The sequence below is a fragment of the Ylistrum balloti genome, unplaced genomic scaffold (genome assembly GCF_031769215.1).
Source record: "Ylistrum balloti isolate Yb309-2 unplaced genomic scaffold, AGI_CSIRO_Ybal_v1 Utg370050, whole genome shotgun sequence".
Taxonomy (NCBI): Eukaryota; Metazoa; Mollusca; class Bivalvia; order Pectinida; family Pectinidae; genus Ylistrum; species Ylistrum balloti.
In genome coordinates, this window is record NW_026782103.1 from 38,936 (window position 1) to 65,773 (window position 26,838).

Consider the following 26,838-nt stretch of genomic DNA (forward strand, 5'->3'; position numbering starts at 1 on the left):
AATTTTTTTTTTTTTTTTTTTTATGCCACATGATATCCAGTACGTCCGAAGTGGAAGAGGAAACCAACAGATCACAAGATTGGCTAAAATAGGAGACAAAATTCTTATTACAGTTCCTATTTAATGACAATCAAACCTGCCATTTGGATTTTTCTGACAGAACAAATGGAAACAATTTAGGTAAATGATTAGGGCTAGGTCAATGAAGGGGATGAGAGGATGCGTGATTTAACACTTACACAGAATCAGGATTCACACTGATGTTTGGACCAGAGACGGGGATTAGTGACTTTACACACAGAATCAGGATTCATACTGATGTTTGGACCAGAGATAGGGATTAGTGACTTTACACACAGAATCAGGATTCACACTGATGTTCGGACCAGAGATAGGGATTAGTGACTTTACACACAGAATCAGGATTCACCCTGATGTTTGGACCAGAGATAGGGATTAGTGACTTTACACACAGAATCAGGATTCACACTGATGTTCGGACCACAGATAGGGATTAGTGACTTTACACACAGAATCAGGATTCACACTGATGTTTGGACCACAGATGGGGATTAGTGACTTTACACACAGAATCAGGATTCACACTGATGTTCGGACCACAGATAGGGATTAGTGACTTTACACACAGAATCAGGATTCACACTGATGTTTGGACCACAGATAGGGATTAGTGACTTTACACACAGAATCAGGATTCACACTGATGTTTGGACCACAGATAGGGATTAGTGACTTTACACACAGAATCAGGATTCACACTGATGTTTGGACCACAGATAGGGATTAGTGACTTTACACACAGAATCAGGATTCACACTGATGTTTGGACCACAGATAGGGATTAGTGACTTTACACACAGAATCAGGATTCACACTGATGTTTGGACCAGAGATGGGGATTAGTGACTTTACACACAGAATCAGGATTCACACTGATGTTTGGACCACAGATAGGGATTAGTGACTTTACACACAGAATCAGGATTCACACTGATGTTTGGACCACAGATAGGGATTAGTGACTTTACACACAGAATCAGGATTCACACTGATGTTTGGACCAGAGATGGGGATTAGTGACTTTACACACAGAATCAGGATTCACACTTATGTTTGGACCACAGATAGGGATTAGTGACTTTACACACAGAATCAGGATTCACACTGATGTTTGGACCACAGATAGGGATTAGTGACTTTACACACAGAATCAGGATTCACACTGATGTTTGGACCACAGATAGGGATTAGTGACTTTACACACAGAATCAGGATTCACACTGATGTTTGGACCAGAGATAGGGATTAGTGACTTTACACACAGAATCAGGATTCACACTGATGTTTGGACCAGAGATAGGGATTAGTGACTTTACACACAGAATCAGGATTCACACTGATGTTTGGACCAGAGATAGGGATTAGTGACTTTACACACAGAATCAGGATTCACACTGATGTTTGGACCACAGATAGGGATTAGTGACTTTACACACAGAATCAGGATTCACACTGATGTTTGGACCACAGATAGGGATTAGTGACTTTACACACAGAATCAGGATTCACACTGATGTTTGGACCACAGATAGGGATTAGTGACTTTACACACAGAATCAGGATTCACCCTGATGTTTGGACCAGAGATAGGGATTAGTGACTTTACACACAGAATCAGGATTCACAATGATGTTTGGACCAGAGATAGGGATTAGTGACTTTACACACAGAATCAGGATTCACACTGATGTTTGGACCAGAGATGGGGATTAGTGACTTTACACACAGAATCAGGATTCACACTGATGTTTGGACCACAGATAGGGATTAGTGACTTTACACACAGAATCAGGATTCACCCTGATGTTTGGACCAGAGATAGGGATTAGTGACTTTACACACAGAATCAGGATTCACAATGATGTTTGGACCAGAGATAGGGATTAGTGACTTTACACACAGAATCAGGATTCACACTGATGTTTGGACCAGAGATGGGGATTAGTGACTTTACACACAGAATCAGGATTCACACTGATGTTTGGACCACAGATGGGGATTAGTGACTTTACACACAGAATCAGGATTCACACTGATGTTTGGACCAGAGATGGGGATTAGTGACTTTACACACAGAATCAGGATTCACACTGATGTTTGGACCAGAGATGGGGATTAGTGACTTTACACACAGAATCAGGATTCACCCTGATGTTTGGACCAGAGATGGGGATTAGTGACTTTACACACAGAATCAGGATTCACACTGATGTTTGGATCAGCAATTATCAAAAGGTCAAGGTTATGATACTTGTCACAGCCTGAAAGAGACAGCAAATTTTAGAATGAAACAGCTTGTCCATAAAGAAAAAAAAACCACAAACAAAAAAAAAAAACAAAAAAGAAATAAAACAGAAAAAATGAGAAAGTAGCAAAATTTTGCTAAAATAATAGCAACAAACTGAAATATAGAAGGACAATGAAGTATTGTATACAGGTCTTTACAATTATTGAAACAATACACCAGACAGACAAGCTTACACCACCAATCAACCCCAGAACCATCCAATACTGACCTCTCTGGATACAGCCTCTGAACTATGACCTCCTGCCCTATGACCCTTCACTGACCCCCAGCCGGCCAGTTGTAGAGTCCTCAAGATTAAACTCCATGATATTTTTTTGAGTGACCTCGACCTGGGAAAGGACATGTTAGTAAGATTAGTAGGGTTTCAGAGTAACACTTTAAACTATCTCAGCACCTTTGTTACTTTCAGATTTCTTAATCTCTAAAGTCACATTGTATAACTCTTATCTCATTTTCCCACCAAATTTGAAGATCATCACATTTCACAAAATTTTACTTCTGTTTACTTTTAACTTTTAAAGTTGAGTTTTTATTAAAAATAAAATTATTATTTTGCAGAACAACCAAACAGTGAACTATTATATTTTGGTGGCAGTTTGTTTTATATGAAGCGATACAAATTTCTCTGACAGCTTTACAATACTGAGACAAGAAAACAACATTTTCCAAAAGAGAAACATGACACCATTAAAAAGACATCTAATGACTAGCAGATTCCCCATTTACACAACAAAATAGAAACAAGTAAAGAACCATATACCCCATTCCAACAAAAACCAAACTATTTAAGTGAAACGTCAACAAAGTCTCCTGGGTTTTCTTTTAACATTTACATGGATAAATTAGCCCAGTAGAATTCTGATCCTTAAAAACTAATAGAATTAGGACTTTTGCAACAGGTTTGTTTGAAATAATTTCATATGTCTCTGATAAATTAAAAACATGCTGAAAAAGGAATTTGTGATTGAAGAAAAATCTTAAAAATGTTGTCATCGTGAGTGAAGAATTGATAACAGTGACTATAATATAGTAGTGTATACTTCCTCTTGTTAACACTTGCTTACTGCTAATTTGTTGTGATGCCAAACTCACACTTATCACTTATGTTCAGAGCAGCCAAGAAATTTTCTTTGCAGTAGAACAAAATGAAAATAAATTCTAACTTTTGCAAAAAAGCACACAATATTGGAAAATTTGTTCTGCAAAACTACATACTGAATTTTGTACTTTTACTGAATTTGAATTTGAAAAAAGCAAAAAGAAAACAAGACGCCAACGGGCCTTAGGGGCCATCTGACTACACTAACTTTCAACTGGAAGAAGGGTGATTTTTTCTACTTACTAAATCTTACTAAAGGCTGTTTTCCATGATTCAGATGGCAGTTTTGGTGAGGAATAGGTAACTGTAACATGTATTGCTTATCTTTTGACAGTAAAGTTGGAGCTCAATGTAACTGGTTTGAAATAAGTGTTCCACAGTGAAATCATGATTGTGCAATCATGTTACAAAATGGCTTCCCTGGCTGCCATGCCAGTTTCGACAAGGTCAGAAAATAACAACACGATGCTGGCTACCTATCCTTAACGTTTCCACCAATCTTTAGCTCTATGGCACTAGTGGAACAGGAGAAGAAGTTTAAAATGTTTTTCAAGATGGTGGACATATTGGATTTCAGACAGACCCGAAAAATAAGATTTGGTCAAAACCATTTCAGGATCATTTCATGCAAGTTTGAACTCAATCCCATTAGTGAAACTTAAGAAGAAATTTAAAATGTCAAAAGTTTACACACAGCGGATAGCTGACAATGACGGACAAAGCACAATGACCTAAAAATTTGAATTACTGAAATATTGACTATAATAAAGTATCATATAGCAGGTAATGCAGCTATTTGAACTACAAATTATAACTTTATATTACTATACTACAGTAGTCTCATTGATAATGGCTTGTACATGTGCAAAATCATTGTGCTATAAAAATCTTTGGTGATGTTGCTGTTCATGTGTGAATTCTGGTTCGTGTGGGAATTCTGGTTTGCATGAATTCTGGTTTGTGTGGGAATTCTGGTTTGCATGGAAATTCTGGTTTGTGTGGAAATTCTGGTTTGTGTTTTCCTTGTAAGAAATTGCTCAAACTTTTCCCCTGGTAGTCATTCTATTGACAGGAGTTTGTGATAGACCATGTTAATGGCTATTATCATCCAATCATTTACAGAAACAACATCTGTCCACAGAAACAGACATACACGGTGGTGGACAATATTCTGGTAACTTTTACCTATATTATCCTTAAGTACAACAAAACAGTGATCCTTTGGAGTCCTGAATACCCAACAAAAATTCACAACAGAAATTCGCAACAGAGGAAATATACAGCCAACATTCACAAGCAAGGGTAGAAATAACGGGAAAATTAGGTACTCTGACCTTTGACCCCAAGCAAAGGAAGTAGAAGCAATCCCACTTCTGGTGAACGGGTAAATACAAAGTAATACCTCATGTTCGATAATTTTCTCTACAACTTGAATCGTACGAAAGCACATTTTGCCAGTAGCTTCATCTTGAACAGCGATAGTTTTTTCACTGACCCTTTCGTCCAATAATCGTGATGATTCCCTAACAGCTTTGTCGCCCTCAACTCGACTCAAAGTCAGAACTTTGTCCCCAATACAGAGGGACTGCATTAACATGAAAACAAATAATATTTACACCAAAATTCTGCAAGTACATCATCTATCATCTATATGTTGTCTACACACATCCATTACAGTACATCTAGGGTCTATCATCTATATGTTGATACCTACACACATCCATTACAGTACATCTAGGGTCTATCATCTATATGTAGTCTACACACATCCATTACAGTACATCTAGGGTCTATCATCTATATGTTGTCTACACACATCCATTACAGTACATCTAGGGTCTATCATCTATATGTGTCTACACACATCCATTACAGTACATCTAGGGTCTATCATCTATATGTTGTCTACACACATCCATTACAATACATCTAGGGTCTATTATCTATATGTGTCTACACACATCCATTACAGTACATCTAGGGTCTATCATCTATATGTGTCTACACACATCCATTACAGTACATCTAGGGTCTATCATCTATATGTGTCTACACACATCCATTACAGTACATCTAGGGTCTATCATCTATATGTGTCTACACAAATCCATTACAGTACATCAAGGGCCTATCATCTATATGTTGTCTACACAAATCCATTACAGTACATCTAGGGTCTATCATCTATATGTTGTCTACACACATCCATTACAGTACATCTAGGGTCTATCATCTATATGTTAATACCTACACACATCCATTACAGTACATCTAGGGTCTATCATCTATATGTTGATACCTACACACATCCATTACAGTACATCAAGGGTCTATCATCTATATGTTGTCTACACACATCCATTACAGTACATCTAGGGTCTATCATCTATATGTTAATACCTACACACATCCATTACAGTACATCTAGGGTCTATCATCTATATGTTGTCTACACACATCCATTACAATACATCTAGGGTCTATCATCTATATGTTGTCTACACACATCCATTACAGTACATCTAGGGTCTATCATCTATATGTTGTCTACACACATCCATTACAGTACATCTAGGGTCTATCATCTATATGTTGTCTACACACATCCATTACAGTACATCTAGGGTCTATCATCTATATGTTGATACCTACACACATCCATTACAGTACATCTAGGGTCTATCATCTATATGTTGTCTACACACATCCATTACAGTACATCTAGGGTCTATCATCTATATGTTAATACCTACACACATCCATTACAGTACATCTAGGGTCTATCATCTATATGTTGATACCTACACACATCCATTACAGTACATCTAGGGTCTATCATTTATATGTTGTCTACACACATCCATTACAGTACATCAAGGGTCTATCATCTATATGTTGTCTACACACATCCATTACAGTACATCTAGGGCCTATCATCTATATGTTGTCTACACACATCCATTACAGTACATCTAGGGTCTATCATCTATATGTTGATACCTACACACATCCATTACAGTACATCTAGGGTCTATCATCTATATGTAGTCTACACACATCCATTACAGTACATCTAGGGTCTATCATCTATATGTTGTCTACACACATCCATTACAGTACATCTACAGTCTATCATCTATATGTTGTCTACACACATCCATTACAGTACATCTACAGACTATCATCTATATGTTGTCTACACACATCCATTACAGTACATCTAGGGTCTATCATCTATATGTTGATACCTACACACATCCATTACAGTACATCAAGGGTCTATCATCTATATGTTGTCTACACACATCCATTACAATACATCTAGGGTCTATCATCTATATGTTGTCTACACACATCCATTACAGTACATCTAGGGTCTATCATCTATATGTTGATACCTACACACATCCATTACAGTACATCAAGGGTCTATCATCTATATGTTGTCTACACACATCCATTACAGTACATCTAGGGTCTATCATCTATATGTTAATACCTACACACATCCATTACAGTACATCTAGGGTCTATCATCTATATGTTGTCTACACACATCCATTACAATACATCTAGGGTCTATCATCTATATGTTGTCTACACACATCCATTACAGTACATCTAGGGTCTATCATCTATATGTTGTCTACACACATCCATTACAGTACATCTAGGGTCTATCATCTATATGTTGTCTACACACATCCATTACAGTACATCTAGGGTCTATCATCTATATGTTGTCTACACACATCCATTACAGTACATCTAGGGTCTATCATCTATATGTTGATACCTACACACATCCATTACAGTACATCTAGGGTCTATCATCTATATGTTGTCTACACACATCCATTACAGTACATCTAGGGTCTATCATCTATATGTTAATACCTACACACATCCATTACAGTACATCTAGGGTCTATCATCTATATGTTGATACCTACACACATCCATTACAGTACATCTAGGGTCTATCATTTATATGTTGTCTACACACATCCATTACAGTACATCAAGGGTCTATCATCTATATGTTGTCTACACACATCCATTACAGTACATCTAGGGCCTATCATCTATATGTTGTCTACACACATCCATTACAGTACATCTAGGGTCTATCATCTATATGTTGATACCTACACACATCCATTACAGTACATCTAGGGTCTATCATCTATATGTAGTCTACACACATCCATTACAGTACATCTAGGGTCTATCATCTATATGTTGTCTACACACATCCATTACAGTACATCTACAGACTATCATCTATATGTTGTCTACACACATCCATTACAGTACATCTAGGGTCTATCATCTATATGTTGTCTACACACATCCATTACAGTACATCTAGGGTCTATCATCTATATGTTGATACCTACACACATCCATTACAGTACATCTAGGGTCTATCATCTATATGTTGTCTACACACATCCATTACAGTACATCTAGGGTCTATCATCTATATGTTAATACCTACACACATCCATTACAGTACATCTAGGGTCTATCATCTATATGTTGATACCTACACACATCCATTACAGTACATCTAGGGTCTATCATTTATATGTTGTCTACACACATCCATTACAGTACATCAAGGGTCTATCATCTATATGTTGTCTACACACATCCATTACAGTACATCTAGGGCCTATCATCTATATGTTGTCTACACACATCCATTACAGTACATCTAGGGTCTATCATCTATATGTTGATACCTACACACATCCATTACAGTACATCTAGGGTCTATCATCTATATGTAGTCTACACACATCCATTACAGTACATCTAGGGTCTATCATCTATATGTTGTCTACACACATCCATTACAGTACATCTACAGTCTATCATCTATATGTTGTCTACACACATCCATTACAGTACATCTAGGGTCTATCATCTATATGTTGTCTACACACATCCATTACAGTACATCTAGGGTCTATCATCTATATGTTGATACCTACACACATCCATTACAGTACATCTAGGGTCTATCATCTATATGTTGTCTACACACATCCATTACAGTACATCTAGGGTCTATCATCTATATGTTGTCTACACACATCCATTACAGTACATCTAGGGTCTATCATCTATATGTTGATTTTTTAGTCTACACAGCACGTCAGTGTTTCTGCAAATGAATTTTCCAAAAAGTCCCAATTTGTTGTGGGTAACCATGGTGATAGGACTTACCTGTTCGCCATTATGACTTATGGGACCATCAGCTTTGTCAGCATCTGAATGACAAAATGTTCATGTGTTACAATACCTTAGTGTAACCACGAGGGCCAAATATGCCTTCAGAAATGACCTAGCCAGGGACATCAGTGAGAAATCTGAATATGTTTCTATGGCAACAGTAAAATATATTTTATGGAAGGGTAGATGACCACTTTAAAAGGTAGTCAGTTACTCAATCTGATCCTTCAAGTTTACAATTCAAAACTAAAAACAATTTTCGTTTTTTTCACTTTATTTCTCTTAACTTGCCAAATTTTTGATGTTTGGATTTTTACTATATAACCAAAATCAAACATTTGAAATGTTCATAGCTTTCTGTATGAGTTCTGTCTTATCCCCTATGTTACTGGAAACTTGAACAGGTTGAGTAGAATATTAACACCAAATTCTTTTGGTTCAAAAATCGTAATATAGTTCTATGGAAACAAATTAAAATTCCATGCAGACAGGCTAAAGTGTGAGAGATTAAAATCTTTTATTGAAAAAAAAAAAAAAAAAAGTGACAAAGCCAAGCAGTGTTGAAGGCCTACCTCCACTAGAGGTGAGTTCGTGATGCATTTCCTGTGCTCGGGCGATCACAGCTTGTGCTTTCATGGCATCTTCTTCTAGAGACTTCATCCTAAAAGCACATACAGTGACAGCCATGGTCATCATGCAGCTAGATATACACTGTACAATAACCCACCTCCTACAGTAGTCATACTGTACAATAACCCACCTCCTACAGTAGTCATACCGTACAATAACACACCTCCTACAGTAGTCATACTGTACAATAACACACCTCCTACAGTAGTCATACTGTACAATAACACACCTCCTACAGTAGTCATACTGTACAATAACACACCTCCTACAGTAGTCATACTGTACAATAACACACCTCCTACAGTAGTCATACTGTACAATAACACACCTCCTACAGTAGTCATACTGTACAATAACCCACCTCCTACAGTAGTCATTCTGTACAATAACACACCTCCTACAATAGTCATACTGTACAATAACACACCTCCTACAGTAGTCATACTGTACAATAACACACCTCCTACAGTAGTCATACTGTACAATAACACACCTCCTACAGTAGTCATACTGTACAATAACACACCTCCTACAGTAGTCATACTGTACAATAACACACCTCCTACAGTAACACACCTCCTACAGTAGTCATACTGTACAATAACCCACCTCCTACAGTAGTCATACTGTACAATAACACACCTCCTACAGTAGTCATACTGTACAATAACACACCTCCTACAGTAGTCATACTGTACAATAACACACCTCCTACAGTAGTCATACTGTACAATAACACAACACAACAGTAACATACCTCCTAACACAGTAGTCATACTGTACAATAACACACCTCCTACAGTAGTCATACTGTACAGTAACACACCTCCTACAGTAGTCATACTGTACAATAACACACCTCCTACAGTAGTCATACTGTACAATAACACCTCCTACAGTAGTCATACTGTACAATAACCAACCTCCTACAGTAGTCATACTGTACAATAACACACCTCCTACAATAGTCATACTGTACAATAACACACCTCCTACAGTAGTCATACTGTACAATAACCCACCTCCTACAGTAGTCATACTGTACAATAACCCACCTCCTACAGTAGTCATACCGTACAATAACACACCTCCTACAGTAGTCATACTGTACAATAACACACCTCCTACAGTAGTCATACAGTACAATAACCCACCTCCTACAGTAGTCATACTGTACAATAACCCACCTCCTACAGTAGTCATACTGTACAATAACACACCTCCTACAGTAACACACCTCCTATAGTAGTCATACTGTACAATAACACACCTACAGTAGTCATACTGTACAATAACACACCTCCTACAGTAACACACCTCCTACAGTAGTCATACTGTACAATAACACACCTCCTACAGTAGTCATACCGTACAATAACACACCTCCTACAGTAGTCATACTGTACAATAACACACCTCCTACAGTAGTCATACTGTACAATAACCCACCTCCTACAGTAGTCATACTGTACAATAACACACCTCCTACAGTAACACACCTCCTACAGTAGTCATACTGTACAATAACACACCTCCTACAGTAGTCATACTGTACAATAACCCACCTCCTACAGTAGTCATTCTGTACAATAACAAACCTCCTACAGTAGTCATACCGTACAATAACCCACCTCCTACAGTAGTCATACTGTACAATAACACACCTCCTACAGTAGTCATAGTGCACAATAACCCACCTCCTACAGTAGTCATTCTGTACAATAACACACCTCCTACAATAGTCATAGTGTACAATAACACACCTCCTACAGTAGTCATACCGTACAATAACACACCTCCTACAGTAGTCATACCGTACAATAACACACCTCCTACAGTAGTCATACTGTACAATAACACACCTCAAAGTAGTTGTCCCTGCTGTGACCACCCTACAGTTTGTCAACCGAAGTGACATTTTCTATGTATCCTCTATATTTAAACACTAAATTACTGAAAATTTGCATTGCTAATCATATTACCACCTGTACTGGAAGTCTATTTATATCTGAATTTTTCTGACTATTTAAAATAAAGCTGAGTTCTTTAAATTCCACATCATCGTTTGGACAAAGTTGAGAAGAAGAAAACAAATTTTGTCAGGGTGATTTTTGGTCAGACCGTACAAACTTGGGTAATTTGCATGGTGGAGATCGGTTCAAAACACTTTCTATTGTTAATTTACCTATAAAACATTCCCTCAAAACTGCTTCAGAAAAATGCCAAAAATTGGCCTCTGAAAATAGCACTATTCCTTATTAAACATTGTGTGAGGTACTTGTCTAGCTATCATACTTCATCATTCTAATCTTTCTATCATGTATTTTTATAAACAAATGTGACTTTTTTTTGAATTCCTGAAGAGTACATCGCTTAAATCTTTGGAGGGGAATGCTGGGTGGGAAGCACATGCCACTTGAAAAAGTTTCAAAGTTAGAAGAGAGTAGAAATAAAGAAAGATAACTCTAATAGAAACAAGGAATCAAAATGCTGAGTTTTCAAGGTTATCACTGGAAATATTTGGTAGCCACAAGGATATGATGAGGATAATAAATAATCTGTTTTACTTTCAATTAACACATTCAGGAAAGAAAAAAAGATCTGAATATGAAACCAGCAAATGGTATATAACCTCCATTACTGAAGAATTGCAACACACATCAATCTCTGCCGACACAAAACATTTCACTGAAAAGTCTTTAGCAGTAACTGAATTCCCAGAAGAAACTTGGTGTCCACCGTTACATATTCTTCACTGGATCTTTCTTTGTTCAATTTTTTGTTTTCTTTGCTCTTAAACAGTCTTTTGTATGGACAGTTGATTGATTCATGGATTTATATTGTTCAACATTTAAGGAAAAATCATCCAAAGATGGATCAAAATTGGTCCAGTTCTATGGTAGCCAATTCTTCTTCTTGGCTACTGTAATCCCTGCCTATTGTGCACACCTACATAATGTGTTAAGGTACTTTTAGGGGCTGAAAATGGTAAACATTTCTTCTACTTACATAATATGCGCACCCAAAAATTCTGTCCAAATCAATCTCCAGGAGCCAAGAAATTGATTTAAGAATATTTGGCTAATGCATCAGACCAACGATATTAAGTCCAAAATTTTACAGTATTCTCTTCAGAATTTGTTTTCATCTCATTTACTGAATTAATAAACTTCTGTTTAATTACAGGTACAATACAAATGAAGAAAAACACTGCCTAACGTTTGTGCATTTTCTTGTTTTCTTTGACATCAGACACGTCACGCTGTATCATTCACTTAACTAATTATCTCACATACACAAGCACTTGTCTTCACACTAACTCTAATCAACAGTGTTCAAATTACAAGTCATTATCTACCTAGTCTTGACCAAAGCAGGTAAATACAATCTCCTCAAGTCAACTATTCTTTTACGTCTCGGTGTCAAAACAAGGCTTCAACTCTGTATGTAAACAATCGATATCGGGAGTACGGAATGGAATTACACGGAATGTACTGTAGACATAGGCGTATTAAAAAGAAAGTTGTTACATTACACATTATAGTAAGATATAGTCCGTTGATAAGTCTCAATCTACACTCCGCATACTAAAGTCAATGCTAATTTCTGCTAATACACAGGAAAAATGTGCTCATGACTTCTGCTTTGTGGTGATATCCAATGTGAAAGAAAAGAAAATGAAACCTGTCCAATTCTTAGCAGTTGAACATTAAGTGTTTCAGAAGATAATAAAATCATAATTGACATATTTTTCAATGTCCCAAAACAGGCCACTTGCCTTTGCTGATCATTAATTTTCTGTCTTCCTAGTTGCCATCATATTTTCAAATACTTTGTCCAAATTTTGCATGATATTGACACTATATTTTCCATCAATATATGAAGTAATTATCATATTTAATATTGGTGTTCATAGACAAATGGTCAAATCCTTTTTCTGTCAGTTCTGAGAACCAGATAACCCTGACAATCAATGATGGCCGCCTCAAAGAATCTTCAATTTTTCCATGAAAAAAAAACAAAAACAAAAAAAACAAAAAAAAAAAAACAACTTGAAAATCCTATAGCTACGTACTGTACTGTGTGCCTCACTCCTTCTCCCCACCCTTCCATGGACATTTATTACAAAAAAAAAAAAAAAAAAAAAGGACTGCACATTACATTGGGTTTTACAGTAGTCTCAAGATGGCACCAAGGGAAACCCAATATGAAAATGAAAAAAACATGAGGAATTAGTGGTAACAAACTATACATATCAAAAATCCAACATGGCCTTCTTTGGGTCATTTTGTTTTCCAGTTTGGTTTCAAAATAGAACAGATACAATAAAGGACCAATGAAAGCTTTCATATGATTATTACAGAAATCCTCAAGAAAATAAAGATCACAAACTGTGAGGACCAAAACAGAAGATGGCCACAAATGCCCGCCATTTTGTTTTTCTTATCTGTCTGACCAGCACAATTGGCTACAAGGGGAACCAAACTAGTTATGATTCAGAAATAGATCTCTCTGATGATTTCTGAAAAAACAGCCACAACAGACATTGACAGTCGAAATGCAACAGCCGGCAATCTTGAATTTTGTATGAAATTTGAGAAAGGTCCATCTAAAATTTTTCATCATCAGGTTGACAACGGTCAATTGTCATCAACTGGAAAATATTCTACTGTCATCAGCTGAAAAATATTCTAGTGTCATCAGCTGGACAACAGTCTACTGTCATCAGCTGGAAAATATTCTACTGTCATCAGCTGGACAACAGTCTACTGTCATCAGCTGGAAATTATTCTAGTGTCATCAACTGGACAACAGTCTACTGTCATCAGCTGGACAACAGTCTACTGTCATCAGCTGGACAACAGTCTACTGTCATCAGCTGGAAAATGTTCTACTGTCATCAGCTGGACAACAGTCTACTGCCATCAGCTGGAAAATATTCTACTGTCATCAGCTGGACAACAGTCTACTGTCATCAGCTGGAAAATATTCTACTGTCATCAGCTGGACAACAGTCTACTGCCATCAGCTGGAAAATATTCTACTGTCATCAGCTGGAAAATATTCTACTGTCATCAGCTGGACAACAGTCTACTGTCATCAGCTGGAAAATATTCCACTGTCATCAGCTGGACAACAGTCTACTGTCATCATCTGGAAAATATTCTACTGTCATCAGCTGGACAACAGTCTACTGCCATCAGCTGGAAAATATTCTACTGTCATCAGCTGGAAAATATTCTACTGTCATCAGCTGGACAACATTCTACTGTCATCAGCTGGAAAATATTCTACTGTCATCAACTGGAAAATATTCTACTGTCATCAGCTGGAAAATATTCTACTGTCATTTGCTGGACAACACCCTAACATCATCATTTGATGAGATAAAGCTGCTTAGCTGGACAACACCCTAACATCATCATTTGATGCCTAATACTGGACAACTGAAGAATCTGAAAAGAAGACATTGTTCTTCCTCTAACACAGAATCAGAACTAAATTCAATAAAATTAGTCAGTAGAATGTGCATCTTATCTAAAGGTGCTTCACACTAGATGACTACTAGGTGTTGTTAGGCATCAGATGGCTAGCCTACACATTAATACACAATATACACAATTAACATAAAGACATTCACCCCCTCTTTCCAAATTACGGAGTTTTGTTATCAGCTCTACAGATATGAAGACAAACAGGATACCTATGTATTCCTGCCAATGCCAGGTTTATCACTAAACAAATTTCAAATGTTCCACAAACTTTCATAAAAAATATATATACACTTAAATTTTCACAGAATTTTGTCAAAAAATTGAAGACAAATTGTCTTCCATAGATATTTTGTTATACACTACAGGTTTATAAATGATATTGAATGATCAATAATACAAGAGATGGGATATAAAATAGAGGTAAACATTATGTATATGGATACTGTTCTTGATTGCATTTTTTATTAGTTTCACATATACCAAGCCCCAACAATAACCACATTCACCCATTCACCAATAAGCTCCTACATTTAACGAGCTTCCAGCAAGCCCTATATTTCTCTGTCAATTTTACCTAACACTAATTAAATTTCGTGTTATCCGAGGATCAAGGAAAGCTAAATTTAAACATCCCATAAGTTACCTATCAAACTAAAATGAGCCTCAGGTAAATGGTAGGTTTTCCTCTATCCCCATTTAAATTACAAATTTGAAAATGAGCCATAGATAATCCCTATATTTCAAAATAAGCCCCTAGACTTGTAACATCTATCATTTTACCTATGAGCCCCTGTTTATCCCTTTAACAAATGAGCTCCTTGTTATCCCTATATTTACCAACGAGCCTCTGATAATCCCTATATTTATCAACAAGCCTCAGATAATCCCTATATTTACCAAAAAGCCTCAGATAATCCCTATATTTACCAATGAGCCTCTGATTATCCCTATATTTACCAACGAGCCTCTGATTATCCCTCTATTTACCAACAAGCCTCAGATAATCCCTATATTTACCAACAAGCCTCAGATAATCCCTATATTTACCAACGAGCCTCTGATTATCCCTATATTTACCAACAAGCCTCAGATAATCCCTATATTTACCAACAAGCCTCAGATAATCCCTATATTTACCAACGAGCCTCTGATTATCCCTATATTTACCAACAAGCCTCAGATAATCCCTATATTTACCAACAAGCCTCAGATAATCCCTATATTTACCAACAAGCCTCAGATAATCCCTATATTTACCAACAAGCCTCTGATTATCCCTATATTTACCAACAAGCCTCAGATAATCCCTATATTTACCAACAAGCCTCAGATAATCCCTATATTTACCAACAAGCCTCAGATAATCCCTATATTTACCAACAAGCCTCTGATTATCCCTATATTTACCAACGAGCCTCTGATAATCCCTATATTTACCAACGAGCCTCTGATTATCCATATATTTACCAACGAGCCTCAGATAATCCCTATATTTACCAACGAGCCTCTGATAATCCCTATATTTACCAACGAGCCTCTGATTATCCCTATATTTAACAATGAGCCACTGATAATCCCTATATTTAACAATGAGCCACTGATAATCCCTATATTTAACAATGAGCCACTGATAATCCCTATATTTACCAATGAGCCTCTGATTATCCCTATATTTACCAACAAGCCTCAGAGAATCCCTATATTTACCAATGAGCCTCTGATAATCCCTATATTTACCAACAAGCCTCAGATAATCCCTATATTTACCAACAAGCCTCTGATTATCCCTATATTTACCAATGAGCCACTGATAATCCATATATTTACCAAACGAGCCTCTGATAATCCCTATATTGACAAACGAGCCTCTGATAATCCCTATATTTACCAATGAGACTCTGAATATCCTTATATCTACCAACAAGCCTTTTATAATCTCTGTATTTACCAACAAGCCTTTTATAATCTCTGTATTTACCAATAAGCCCCTATTAATCCCTATAATTACAAATAAGTGCCTGATGATCTGTATATTTACTATGAAGTACCTAATAATACCTATATATACTAATGAGCTCAATTTTGGTCACATACTAGTCACATTTACTTGTACCTCTTAATGCCTATATTTATCAAGCTACATTTAATCTCCACATTTACCAAACCCAACAAGTACTGTCAACCATAGGCCACACACCTAGCCTTTCGCCATGCTGCCCTTTTCTCTGCCTGAAGCTGGCGTTCCTCAGCAGGTGAGACAGGGTCACCTGCGGGTCCCACCGACCCCTCAGCTGCCAGTCGGTCTTGCATACGTTTCTCGGCCTTTGCGGTACGCACCACACTGCCGCTAGGACTGGGAGAGACAAACAGGAGACAATAAGAGACAAGACACATGCCACAGGCAAACAAGACACAGTCTCAAACATGGTGTACAACACAAACAGTTCTATTACAAGGTATAGAGCACAAACAACAGATACATGCAGAGTTATTTCAGGGAGTTTCTTAATTCTGTGTTTAAAAAATAAAAGTTTTCAAGAGAACAAGAAACAAATTAAATAAGAACCAAATATTGTCCTTCAGGAACACTTTCCTCTGGGTAGAAAACATAACATATCTTTTGCTTTGATTTAATCTCACTACCTCTACATGTACAGATATTTACCAACATTGTTGTTTATGTAATCACCTCTGTGTAATGTAGAGATGGAGATATCCTGACAAGTGGAATACATCTGATGTCTAAACCTTGGTGATACCTTTCAAGAATTTAGCGGTCTACGCCTACCAAGTTATAAGATATCCTGACTAGTGAAATTTTTTGTAAACCTTGGTGAGTTTTCTGTTACATCATCATGTTTTGTTTATAAATCACCAGTAAGGATTTTATATCTGAGATGAAACAGAACAGTATTAAAACTGCCTAGAATAAACTCTGTGTATCTCCTCATGCCACATACATTTATAAGATATTTACACTTTTCATAACATAGCACCAAAAATACAGGTGATTTTTTATAGAGTTATCTCCCTTAGTTGTCTTTTTGAAAAAAGAAAAAAAAAAAAAAGGTAAAATTAAAAGCCTCATGAAGTAGCTATGACTTATTTGTAGTATTAATCTCATGTGGAAGACAGGTGCTGAAATTAGGTAGCATATTTGCCGTCATTTATACTGGGATTGGCCGTATATGTTTATCAACAATGTATTCATAAAGTAAATCTGACCCATTTGTGATACTGTTGAAATAGAAATTCCTTTTTATGACAGAAATATTGGGAAAGTTGGTGTAAGTTTGATATTTCATTTCACTATAGTTATAATACTTTAGTAAACTGAATTATATATAAAAAAAAAAAATTCTAAGTGTAGCAAATATTGTTTTCACAATATTACAAGTTATGAAAAGCACACTAACCTTAGATACAACATTGAGAGCATTTCTGCGAGATACAACATGTTGGCACATGTCAACAGACATTGACACATGTCAATACATTCCAACAGAATGACAGGTGTAAACAGACACAATAACAAGTGTTAATACATTAGCTACGTGTAGATACTAGAGTTGGAAAGTTCCACTACAGTGACAACCCTTTATATTCTGTATAATCATTTCTTCTTTTAAATTTCAACCTTATGACCTTTTTATGTCAAATTTTATTGACTTACTATTCAAATTTTTCATTCCCAAAATATTTTAGTGCAAATCAATATCACGAATTCTGTTCAAAAAGACTATATATAAAATATAAGACACAAATATAAATCTAAAATTGTGCATTATGTAAATCTAATATCACTAATAATATTGTACTGGCAGTCTTATAGAGCTCATTTAAACAATTCCATAACACTTTTATCCAAGGTAAACATTAAGATCGGAAATAAACCTGTACCACTACAAAATGGCTGAAATAATGACAGCGTGAGGTTTCATGTACCTTGTTCTTAACATAGGGACAAAAACAAGGAAGACAGTCAAAATAACCTTTGTACATAATTCCCCATAACCCATTAAAAAAAATACATTGGTTAAATTCTTCAGACAGAGCCACTGAATCAACCATTCGTGGATAAAATAAAGAAACTGTTGAACCCCGACAGGACCATGGGACAACTTCCAGATAAACAAGTATTCAATTTAAGTAAGTGCGAATGCTTTGTATTTAATTAGGCAGGGACTGACAACAAACATCTTCAAATTAAACAGGGCTTTGGAGTTATGAGTTAAAGATAACGAGGGTCGAATGAACATTAAAGAGATACACCAAGTCAGAGTTGATAAACAGTAAAAAAATTTCCATCACAGGATTAAGCTGCAGAAGTAAGGAAAAATATTATCCAAAATTATTCAATATCTGACAATAGCTAAGTAAAAATCATGCTCATAATAAAAATCTTATGACCTGACAACATCGAGGACAACAATCATGTGCTTATGCAAATTACCTGAACTGCAAACTGTTGATCACAAGTCAGCGTGTTAGGAGAGAAAATTATAAACGTCAGTATTGTCTCCATGACGACATAGGATCAATGATAAGTAAATTGTTAATGTTTCTGATAAAATAATGACAGCAGAACCTGTTTGTTCTTTGTCTACTTGCAAATTTCTAAGTGGGATCAGGAATATAACAGAATTAAATATAATCAGAGGCTTTATGTCAAACTAAAAGCATAACTAAATCAGAGGAAACAAAGTGTTGTACCTAACTATATACAACTGGAAATCAAACTTAGTTATTCTAAGTTAATACAACTCATTCAAATCTTTTTTTTTTAACTAAAATAGTGCTCTATCAATGGAGCTTTATCAAAATAAGTTTATCTAAACCTTTTGGTATCAGGTTGTTTCTCCCCTGAATTAGAATCTAGTTAGAGAGTGCTATCAGTTTCCATGTTACTTGACATATATGTACAACAGATGAATTGACAAATTGACAGATGATATTTTCCTAACAATTTTCTTATTTATCAGTTCATCTGTTACTTCTAAACACAATAGATGGTTGATTTGTGACATATTTGCTATCAGTTAACTTCAACTGCACAAACCAATAATTTTTACACTTACATAGAATGTTGGTATATTGCCGTTTTCAGGAACATAAATTGTTTCTCTACTTTAAATTTGCAGAGCTATTACTATGAAAGGAGCACAAAACTCTGGCATATTGTACAACAAAAATTACCATCGGCAGATCACGGCAAATAAAAAATGTTTTTTCATGTGATGCTGCACTGAGTAGTAATTCTACCATGTATATATTGATTGAGGACATGGCGGAAACAAAGGGAGTTAACTTTCGGGAAATGTTTAAAGAATAAATCATAGGAGAATTCAAATAAATGAATATTAAACATCCGCTAAGATTTATACAATGATTCTATTTTGATGACGTCAGAAGTTTTATCTATCAAAATGACGAAATAATTTATTCTGTAAAGCAGTTTTATTTCTTAAAATCTCCTTCTCTACCTTTTCATGTCATAATCCTAATTTTCAGTTTCGACAGATGTTTATAGATGAACTACATTTTAAACATACCAACATTTTGAATCAATCCATTCCATGCAGCTTGATACCCCACAATATTTCCCAATTTCTCCATATTTGAAAACATCATGAAATGCTAACATTTAAAAAATATATATAAATACATTTGATGGTGGTCTTTGGGATAATTGAAGGATTGGTTTGTGATTGGCTCATAAAATTTTCAACAAAATATTAATTAAACTACTTTCATTGCTAATATTTGGAAGACAGTGGAGCAGCTATCTGATTGGTTGATATTTGAAAGACAGTGGAGCAGCTATCTGATTGGTTGATATTTGAAAGACAGAGGAGCAGGTATCTGATTGGGTGATATCTGGAAGACAGTGGAGCAGATATCTGATTGGGTGATATTTGGAAAACAGTGCAGCAGTTATCTGATTGGCTGACATTTTGAAGATAATGGAGCAACTATCTGATTGGCTGATATTTGGATAGCAGTGGAGCAGCTATCTGATTGGCTGATATTTGGAAGTTGTGCAGCATCTTTATGGTTGATATTTGGGAAGCAGTGAGCAGCTTTTTGATTTGCTAATATTTGAAGGGACAGGGGTTTGTCTGGCTTTAAATGAACAGTGATGATGTTTCTGGAGAAGTGAAATGTGATTCAAGCCAACAAATTATAAATATTATACCCAGAATACGGCCTAGGCCACAGTAGAGACGATTTAAATGGTGTTGGCCTGAAATGAACAATGAACGCAAGAAACACTAAATTAGTTAATCAATTCATTTATCAACATGAATCCATCGCCTGCTTTTTATTCTTACCACTGGACTGAAATTATTGTTAGCCGATAATTACATTACCACTAAATAAACATAATCTTCAAATTTTTGTTAGCTCCATTTTAAATCTAACATCACAATTCATTCAAATTACTTCATCAACAAACCAGCCAAATCATATGAATTTTTTTAAAAAGATCAAAAAAGCCACTTTTGACAAACCTTGTGGCCAGGGTAATTAAGTTTGATCTTATAAACAGCTTGGTAAACATCGCTGCTTTAAAAACTATTATTGACTAATTGTTACAATCTATTTTATCTCCTTTTGTCTCAATATTTTTAAAACTAATCCCAACCTTTAATAAAACAGCATTACAGATAACATGAGAATTTTCCTGGTTAGATGGAATGTGCTCATCCTGTTTTGTTAATAAGGTCACATTTTGGTTATCAACATTCAATGCACCATTTCTATCAGTTTGACAGAAACATAATTAACCATGCACAAGGTCACATTCAACATGCTTCACCTGATCACAGACCACAGTAAGATTCTCTGGTATCCAGAACAAAAATCACTTTGTTTTGAAAGTTTGCAGTTGAAATAGAGGGCAAATAATTGAAAGGTGTTTCTTAAATTTAGATAAATACATGTATAGTAATAAGCGCTGTATAACTTTGAATATTGGATGTCAAAACCAGATTCATTTTGTACCTCTCACAATGGACAGGTATTTTTCTCAAAAAATTTGCAGTTGTGGGTGATGGATTAAATACAAAGGACAATAACTTGTGACCTTAAAATTAACTCATTCTTTTGTATTCTGATCTAATCAGACAGTGGTGTCATAAAGTGGTCTGATCTGATCTTTAACAACACTGGTGCCCCCTAGTGGTCTAGTCTGATCTATAATGACAGTGGTGCCCCCTTGTGGTCTGATCTGATCTATAACAACACTGGTGCCCCCTAGTGGTCTGGTCTAATCTATAATGACAATAGTGCCCCCTAGTGGTCTGGTCTGATCTATAGACACTGGTGCCCCCTAGTGGTCTGGTCTGATCTATGAAGACAGTGGTGCCTCCTCATGGTCTGGTGTGATCTCTAGACAGTGGTGCCCCCTAGTGGTCTGGTCTGATCTATAATGACAATAGTGCCCCCTAGTGGTCTGGTCTGATCTATAGACACTGGTGCCCCCTAGTGGTCTGGTCTGATCTATGAAGACAGTGGTGCCTCCTCATGGTCTGGTGTGATATCTAGACAGTGGTGCCCCCTAGTGGTCAGGTCTGATCTATAATGACAGTGGTGCCCCCTTGTGGTCTGATCTGATCTATAACAACACTGGTGCCCCCTAGTGGTCTGGTCTAATCTATAATGACAATAGTGCCCCCTAGTGGTCTGGTCTGATCTAGACACTGGTGCCCCCTAGTGGTCTGGTCTGATCTATAGACAGTGATGCCCCCTAGTGGTCTGGTCTGATCTATGAAGACAGTGGTGCCTCCTCATGGTCTGGTGTGATCTCTAGACAGTGGTGCCCCCTAGTGGTCAGGTCTGATCTATAGATAGTGGTGCCCCCTAGTAGTCTGGTGAGATCTTGAACAACAGTGGTGCCCACTAGTGGTCTGGTGTGATCTATAGACAGTGGTGCCTCTAAAGGTCTGGTCTGATCTATAGAAAGTGGTGCCCCATATTGGTCTGGTCTAATCGATAATGACAGTGGTGCCCCCTAGTGGTCTGATCTGATCTATAACAACACTGGTGCCCCCTAGTGGTCTGGTCTGATCTATAGATAGTGGTGCCCCTTAGTGGTCTGGTCTGATCTATAGACAATGATGCCCCCTAGTGGTCTGGTCTGATCTATAGACAATGGTACCCCCGTGTGGTTTGGTCTGATCTACAGACACTGGTGCCCTCTAGTGGTCTGTTTTGATTTAAAGACAATGATGCTCCCTTGTAGTTTGGTCTGATCTATAACAACAGTGGTGCCACTAGTGGTTTGGTCTGATCTATAGACAATGGTACCCTCTAGAGGTCTGGTCTGATCTATAGACAGTGGTGCCCCGAGTGGTCTGGTCTGATCTATTGACAGTGATGCCCCCTAGTGGTCTGGTCTTATCTATAGATAGTGGTGCCCCCTTGTGGTCTGGTCTGATCTATAGACGACGATGCCCCCTAAGGTCTGGTCTGATCTATAGACAATGGTACCCCCGTGTGGTTTGGTCTGATCAACAGACACTGGTGCCCCCTAGTGGTCTGTTCTGATTTAAAGACAATGATGCCCCCTTGAAGTCTGGTCTGATCTATAACAACAGTGGTGCCACTAGTGGTTCGGTCTGATCTATAGACAATGGTACCCTCTAGAGGTCTGGTCTGATCTATAGACAGTGGTGCCCCGAGTGGTCTGGTCTGATCTATTGACAGTGATGCCCCCTAGTGGTCTGGTCTGATCTATAACGACAGTGGTGCCCCCTAGTGGTCTTGTCTGATCTATAGACAGTGGTGCCCCGAGTGGTCTGGTCTTATCTATAGACAGTGGTACCCCCTAGAGGTCTACCTGGAAAGCACTTGGTTGTACTCCTGTTCTTGTGAAGAACTGCCTACATTGCCGGTAACACTGGACAGGAGTTCCTCTTTAGACATGCTGTTGGCTTTTTTCTCTGCAATAATAATGCTGCTATAAAGAAGTGAACTGCAACAACAATGAAGCGATAATATCTTCTTTTTTTTGTTCTTTGACATCAAACTGGCATGAAACTTTTGAAAACACTCATTGCTGTTTATGATGCTACTATTTCTTCAATCCATTGTTATTACATAATTTTTAATATGAACGATTCATTGACACAATTCAAAAACATTTTTAGGAAGGGCTGAAATAAGAATTATGGTTAAAATTTTGAGATCTAATTCATAATAACATCTGAAGAGAGGTATCAATCTTTGTCTCACAAGTTTCTAAGTTTCTGTAAAATCTCCAGACATTCTATTACATCTGAAGAGAGGTATCAATCTTTGTCTCAAGTTTCTACGTTTCTGTTAAATCTCTAGACATCCTTCAATAGTATTAAGGTTTCCAAGTGGTTACTTTACATTAAAAACCTTACAACTTACCTTCCTCCATCTTCATCCGTTCCAACTCGTGTTCTGATAGGTAGCTGAACTGTTTGGCTGGAAGAAGATAAACAGCACTAATATGTTTAATAATTCAAGTTATCTTTACTACTCGGCCGTTAGTACATGAAATTAACAAAGTGGGCCAGCTGATCACATTCCATTGTATCTTAAAATAATAGATCCAAGAGAAACCGTTTAGCTTATCATTGTTTAATTTTTATTGTGGGACTCGGATCGGTTCTATTTTTTCCATTATTTGTTGAATTAATCATACAATAACACCTATCAGGAAAAAGAATCCTACTTATAGAAATATTTCTTACAATCTCCAACTGTCAAAATCCAATCAGCCCAGAAATATGAATGTGGACAAACACAGGGACACCTACATAAATAATTTGAGAAAGATTCTTCCTATAATTTCTGAGAAAATTCACTCAGGTGCCTGACTTAACAAGCATGAAAGGCTTGGCTAACTGGATAATTAACAGTTCTTAACAGGTAACAAACACGTTGAGTATGAGGAGATTGATGACACCCGGCTTCGCCTGAACGCGTACTATTGCTCAGAAACGATGTTGTTTTAACAGTCTGAAAAGTTTCAATCATACCTTGTCCCCATATCTGTACCTACCGCGCTATCCAAAGGTACTTAATTATAGATTGTTTACACCGACTTCGACATGGGGAAACTGCGAATGCCATTTGACTACGCCGAGAGACTTGAGTTTCGTGCCGCCGGTCGCCACTTCGACATTTCAGAGTGAAATATCAAGGCACGGAAGAAAAAAAAGACCGTCTAAAGTCCCAACCACTAACCAGAAGGGCTGACATAGGTGCGACAGCGAAACACCCAGAAATGGAGAAAGAGCTGTTCAACTTTGTATGCGATCGCCCAGATGTCGGCATCGCTGCCAGTACAACAGAACTGCGCGTGTGGGCCATGCAGATCAAGAGAGGTCATGGGGTCACCGACTTTGGGATCGGTGGGATGGGCTGTCCAATTTATGAACAGAACGACAATCGCCCAAAAACTTCCGGACACATTGAATTCCACAGATACATCATCAAAATGAGGCAGAAATTCAGACACTACTATATACTATAGCCCTGACCAACCGAACGACGGGAAACGATAAAAAAAAAAAAAAAAAAATTAGATTCACCGTCATGCTAGCGTGAATGGCCGATGATTAAAACATTTGAAATTGATTTTATTTTATTTTTTTGTTGTTTTTATCTCCAAACCATCATGTAAGACCAACAATTTTACATGCAACTATGTGAAGGGAGGCAATCCAATATGGTGGACACAGAACTCGGGAATGATAACCCCAAGAATGGCATGTTCCTGCGTATAATGCGCACCCCCCTTTTGACAGGACAGTTTTAGCTTGAAAAAGTGCGCACTATAGGCGAAAATTTACGGTAGTCACGATTGTTAAAAAAGAAAAAAAAAAAAAAATTGATAGAAACACTAGTTAAGAGACTATTATAAAGTCAAACTTTTTAAAACTGTGCAGAATTTGACAATTACACGTAGGCTGAGACAAATGGGTAAATGTTAACTAACTCTCCATGTGAACATAAATTCAGTATTTTCGATTGTTAATCTGGTTATTTTTAATAATACAGATAACAACAGTTATTTCATGCCACTAACCTCAGTCAATAGTCGATCTATTTCCCTCTGGTACTGGGACCAACACAACCAACTACTTTCCCTCTGGTACTGGGACCAACACAATGTACTACTTTCCCTACAGTACTGGGACCAACACAATCAACTACTTTCCCTACAGTACTGGGACCATTACAATGTACTACTTTCCCTACAGTACTGGGACCAACACAATCAACTACTTTCCCTACAGTACTGGGACCAACACAATCAACTACTTTCCCTACAGTACTGGGACCAACACAACCAACTACTTTCCCTACAGTACTGGGACCAACACAACCAACTACTTTCCCTACAGTACTGGGACCAACACAATGTACTACTTTCCCTGCATTACTGGGACCAACACAATCAACTACTTTCCCTACAGTACTGGGACCAACACAATGTACTACTTTCCCTACAGTACTGGGACCAACACAATCAACTACGTTCCCTACAGTACTGGGACCAACACAATGATCTACTTTCCCTACAGTACTGGGACCAACACAACCAACTACTTTCCCTACAGTACTGGGACCAACACAATCAACTACTTTCCCTACAGTACTGGGACCAACACAATGATCTACTTTCCCTACAGTACTGGGACCAACACAATCAACTACTTTCCCTACAGTACTGGGACCAACACAATCAACTACTTTCAACACAATGTACTAGTACTGGGACCAACACAATCAACTACTTTCCCTACAGTACTGGGACCAACACAATGTACTACTTTCCCTACAGTACTGGGACCAACACAATGTACTACTTTCCCTACAGTACTGGGACCAACACAACCAACTACTTTCCCTACAGTACTGGGACCAACACAATCAACTACTTTCCCTACAGTACTGGGACCAACACAATGATCTACTTTCCCTACAGTACTGGGACCAACACA

General features: G+C 37.2%; 1 protein-coding gene across 1 annotated transcript in view; it reads right to left on the reverse strand.

The window, feature by feature from the left end:
- Positions 1-26,838, reverse strand: part of LOC132549215 (protein scribble homolog) — a 131,529-nt gene that overhangs the window by 4,763 nt on the left and 99,928 nt on the right. The window contains exons 34-40 of the mRNA XM_060213132.1: positions 24,254-24,310; positions 23,697-23,799; positions 17,052-17,207; positions 9,302-9,390; positions 8,724-8,767; positions 4,891-5,073; positions 2,598-2,718 (exon numbers count right to left, since the gene is read on the reverse strand). Coding sequence (XP_060069115.1) covers positions 2,635-2,718; positions 4,891-5,073; positions 8,724-8,767; positions 9,302-9,390; positions 17,052-17,207; positions 23,697-23,799; positions 24,254-24,310 — 716 coding nt within the window. The 3' untranslated portion in view covers positions 2,598-2,634. The remainder of the gene's footprint in view (positions 1-2,597; positions 2,719-4,890; positions 5,074-8,723; positions 8,768-9,301; positions 9,391-17,051; positions 17,208-23,696; positions 23,800-24,253; positions 24,311-26,838) is intronic.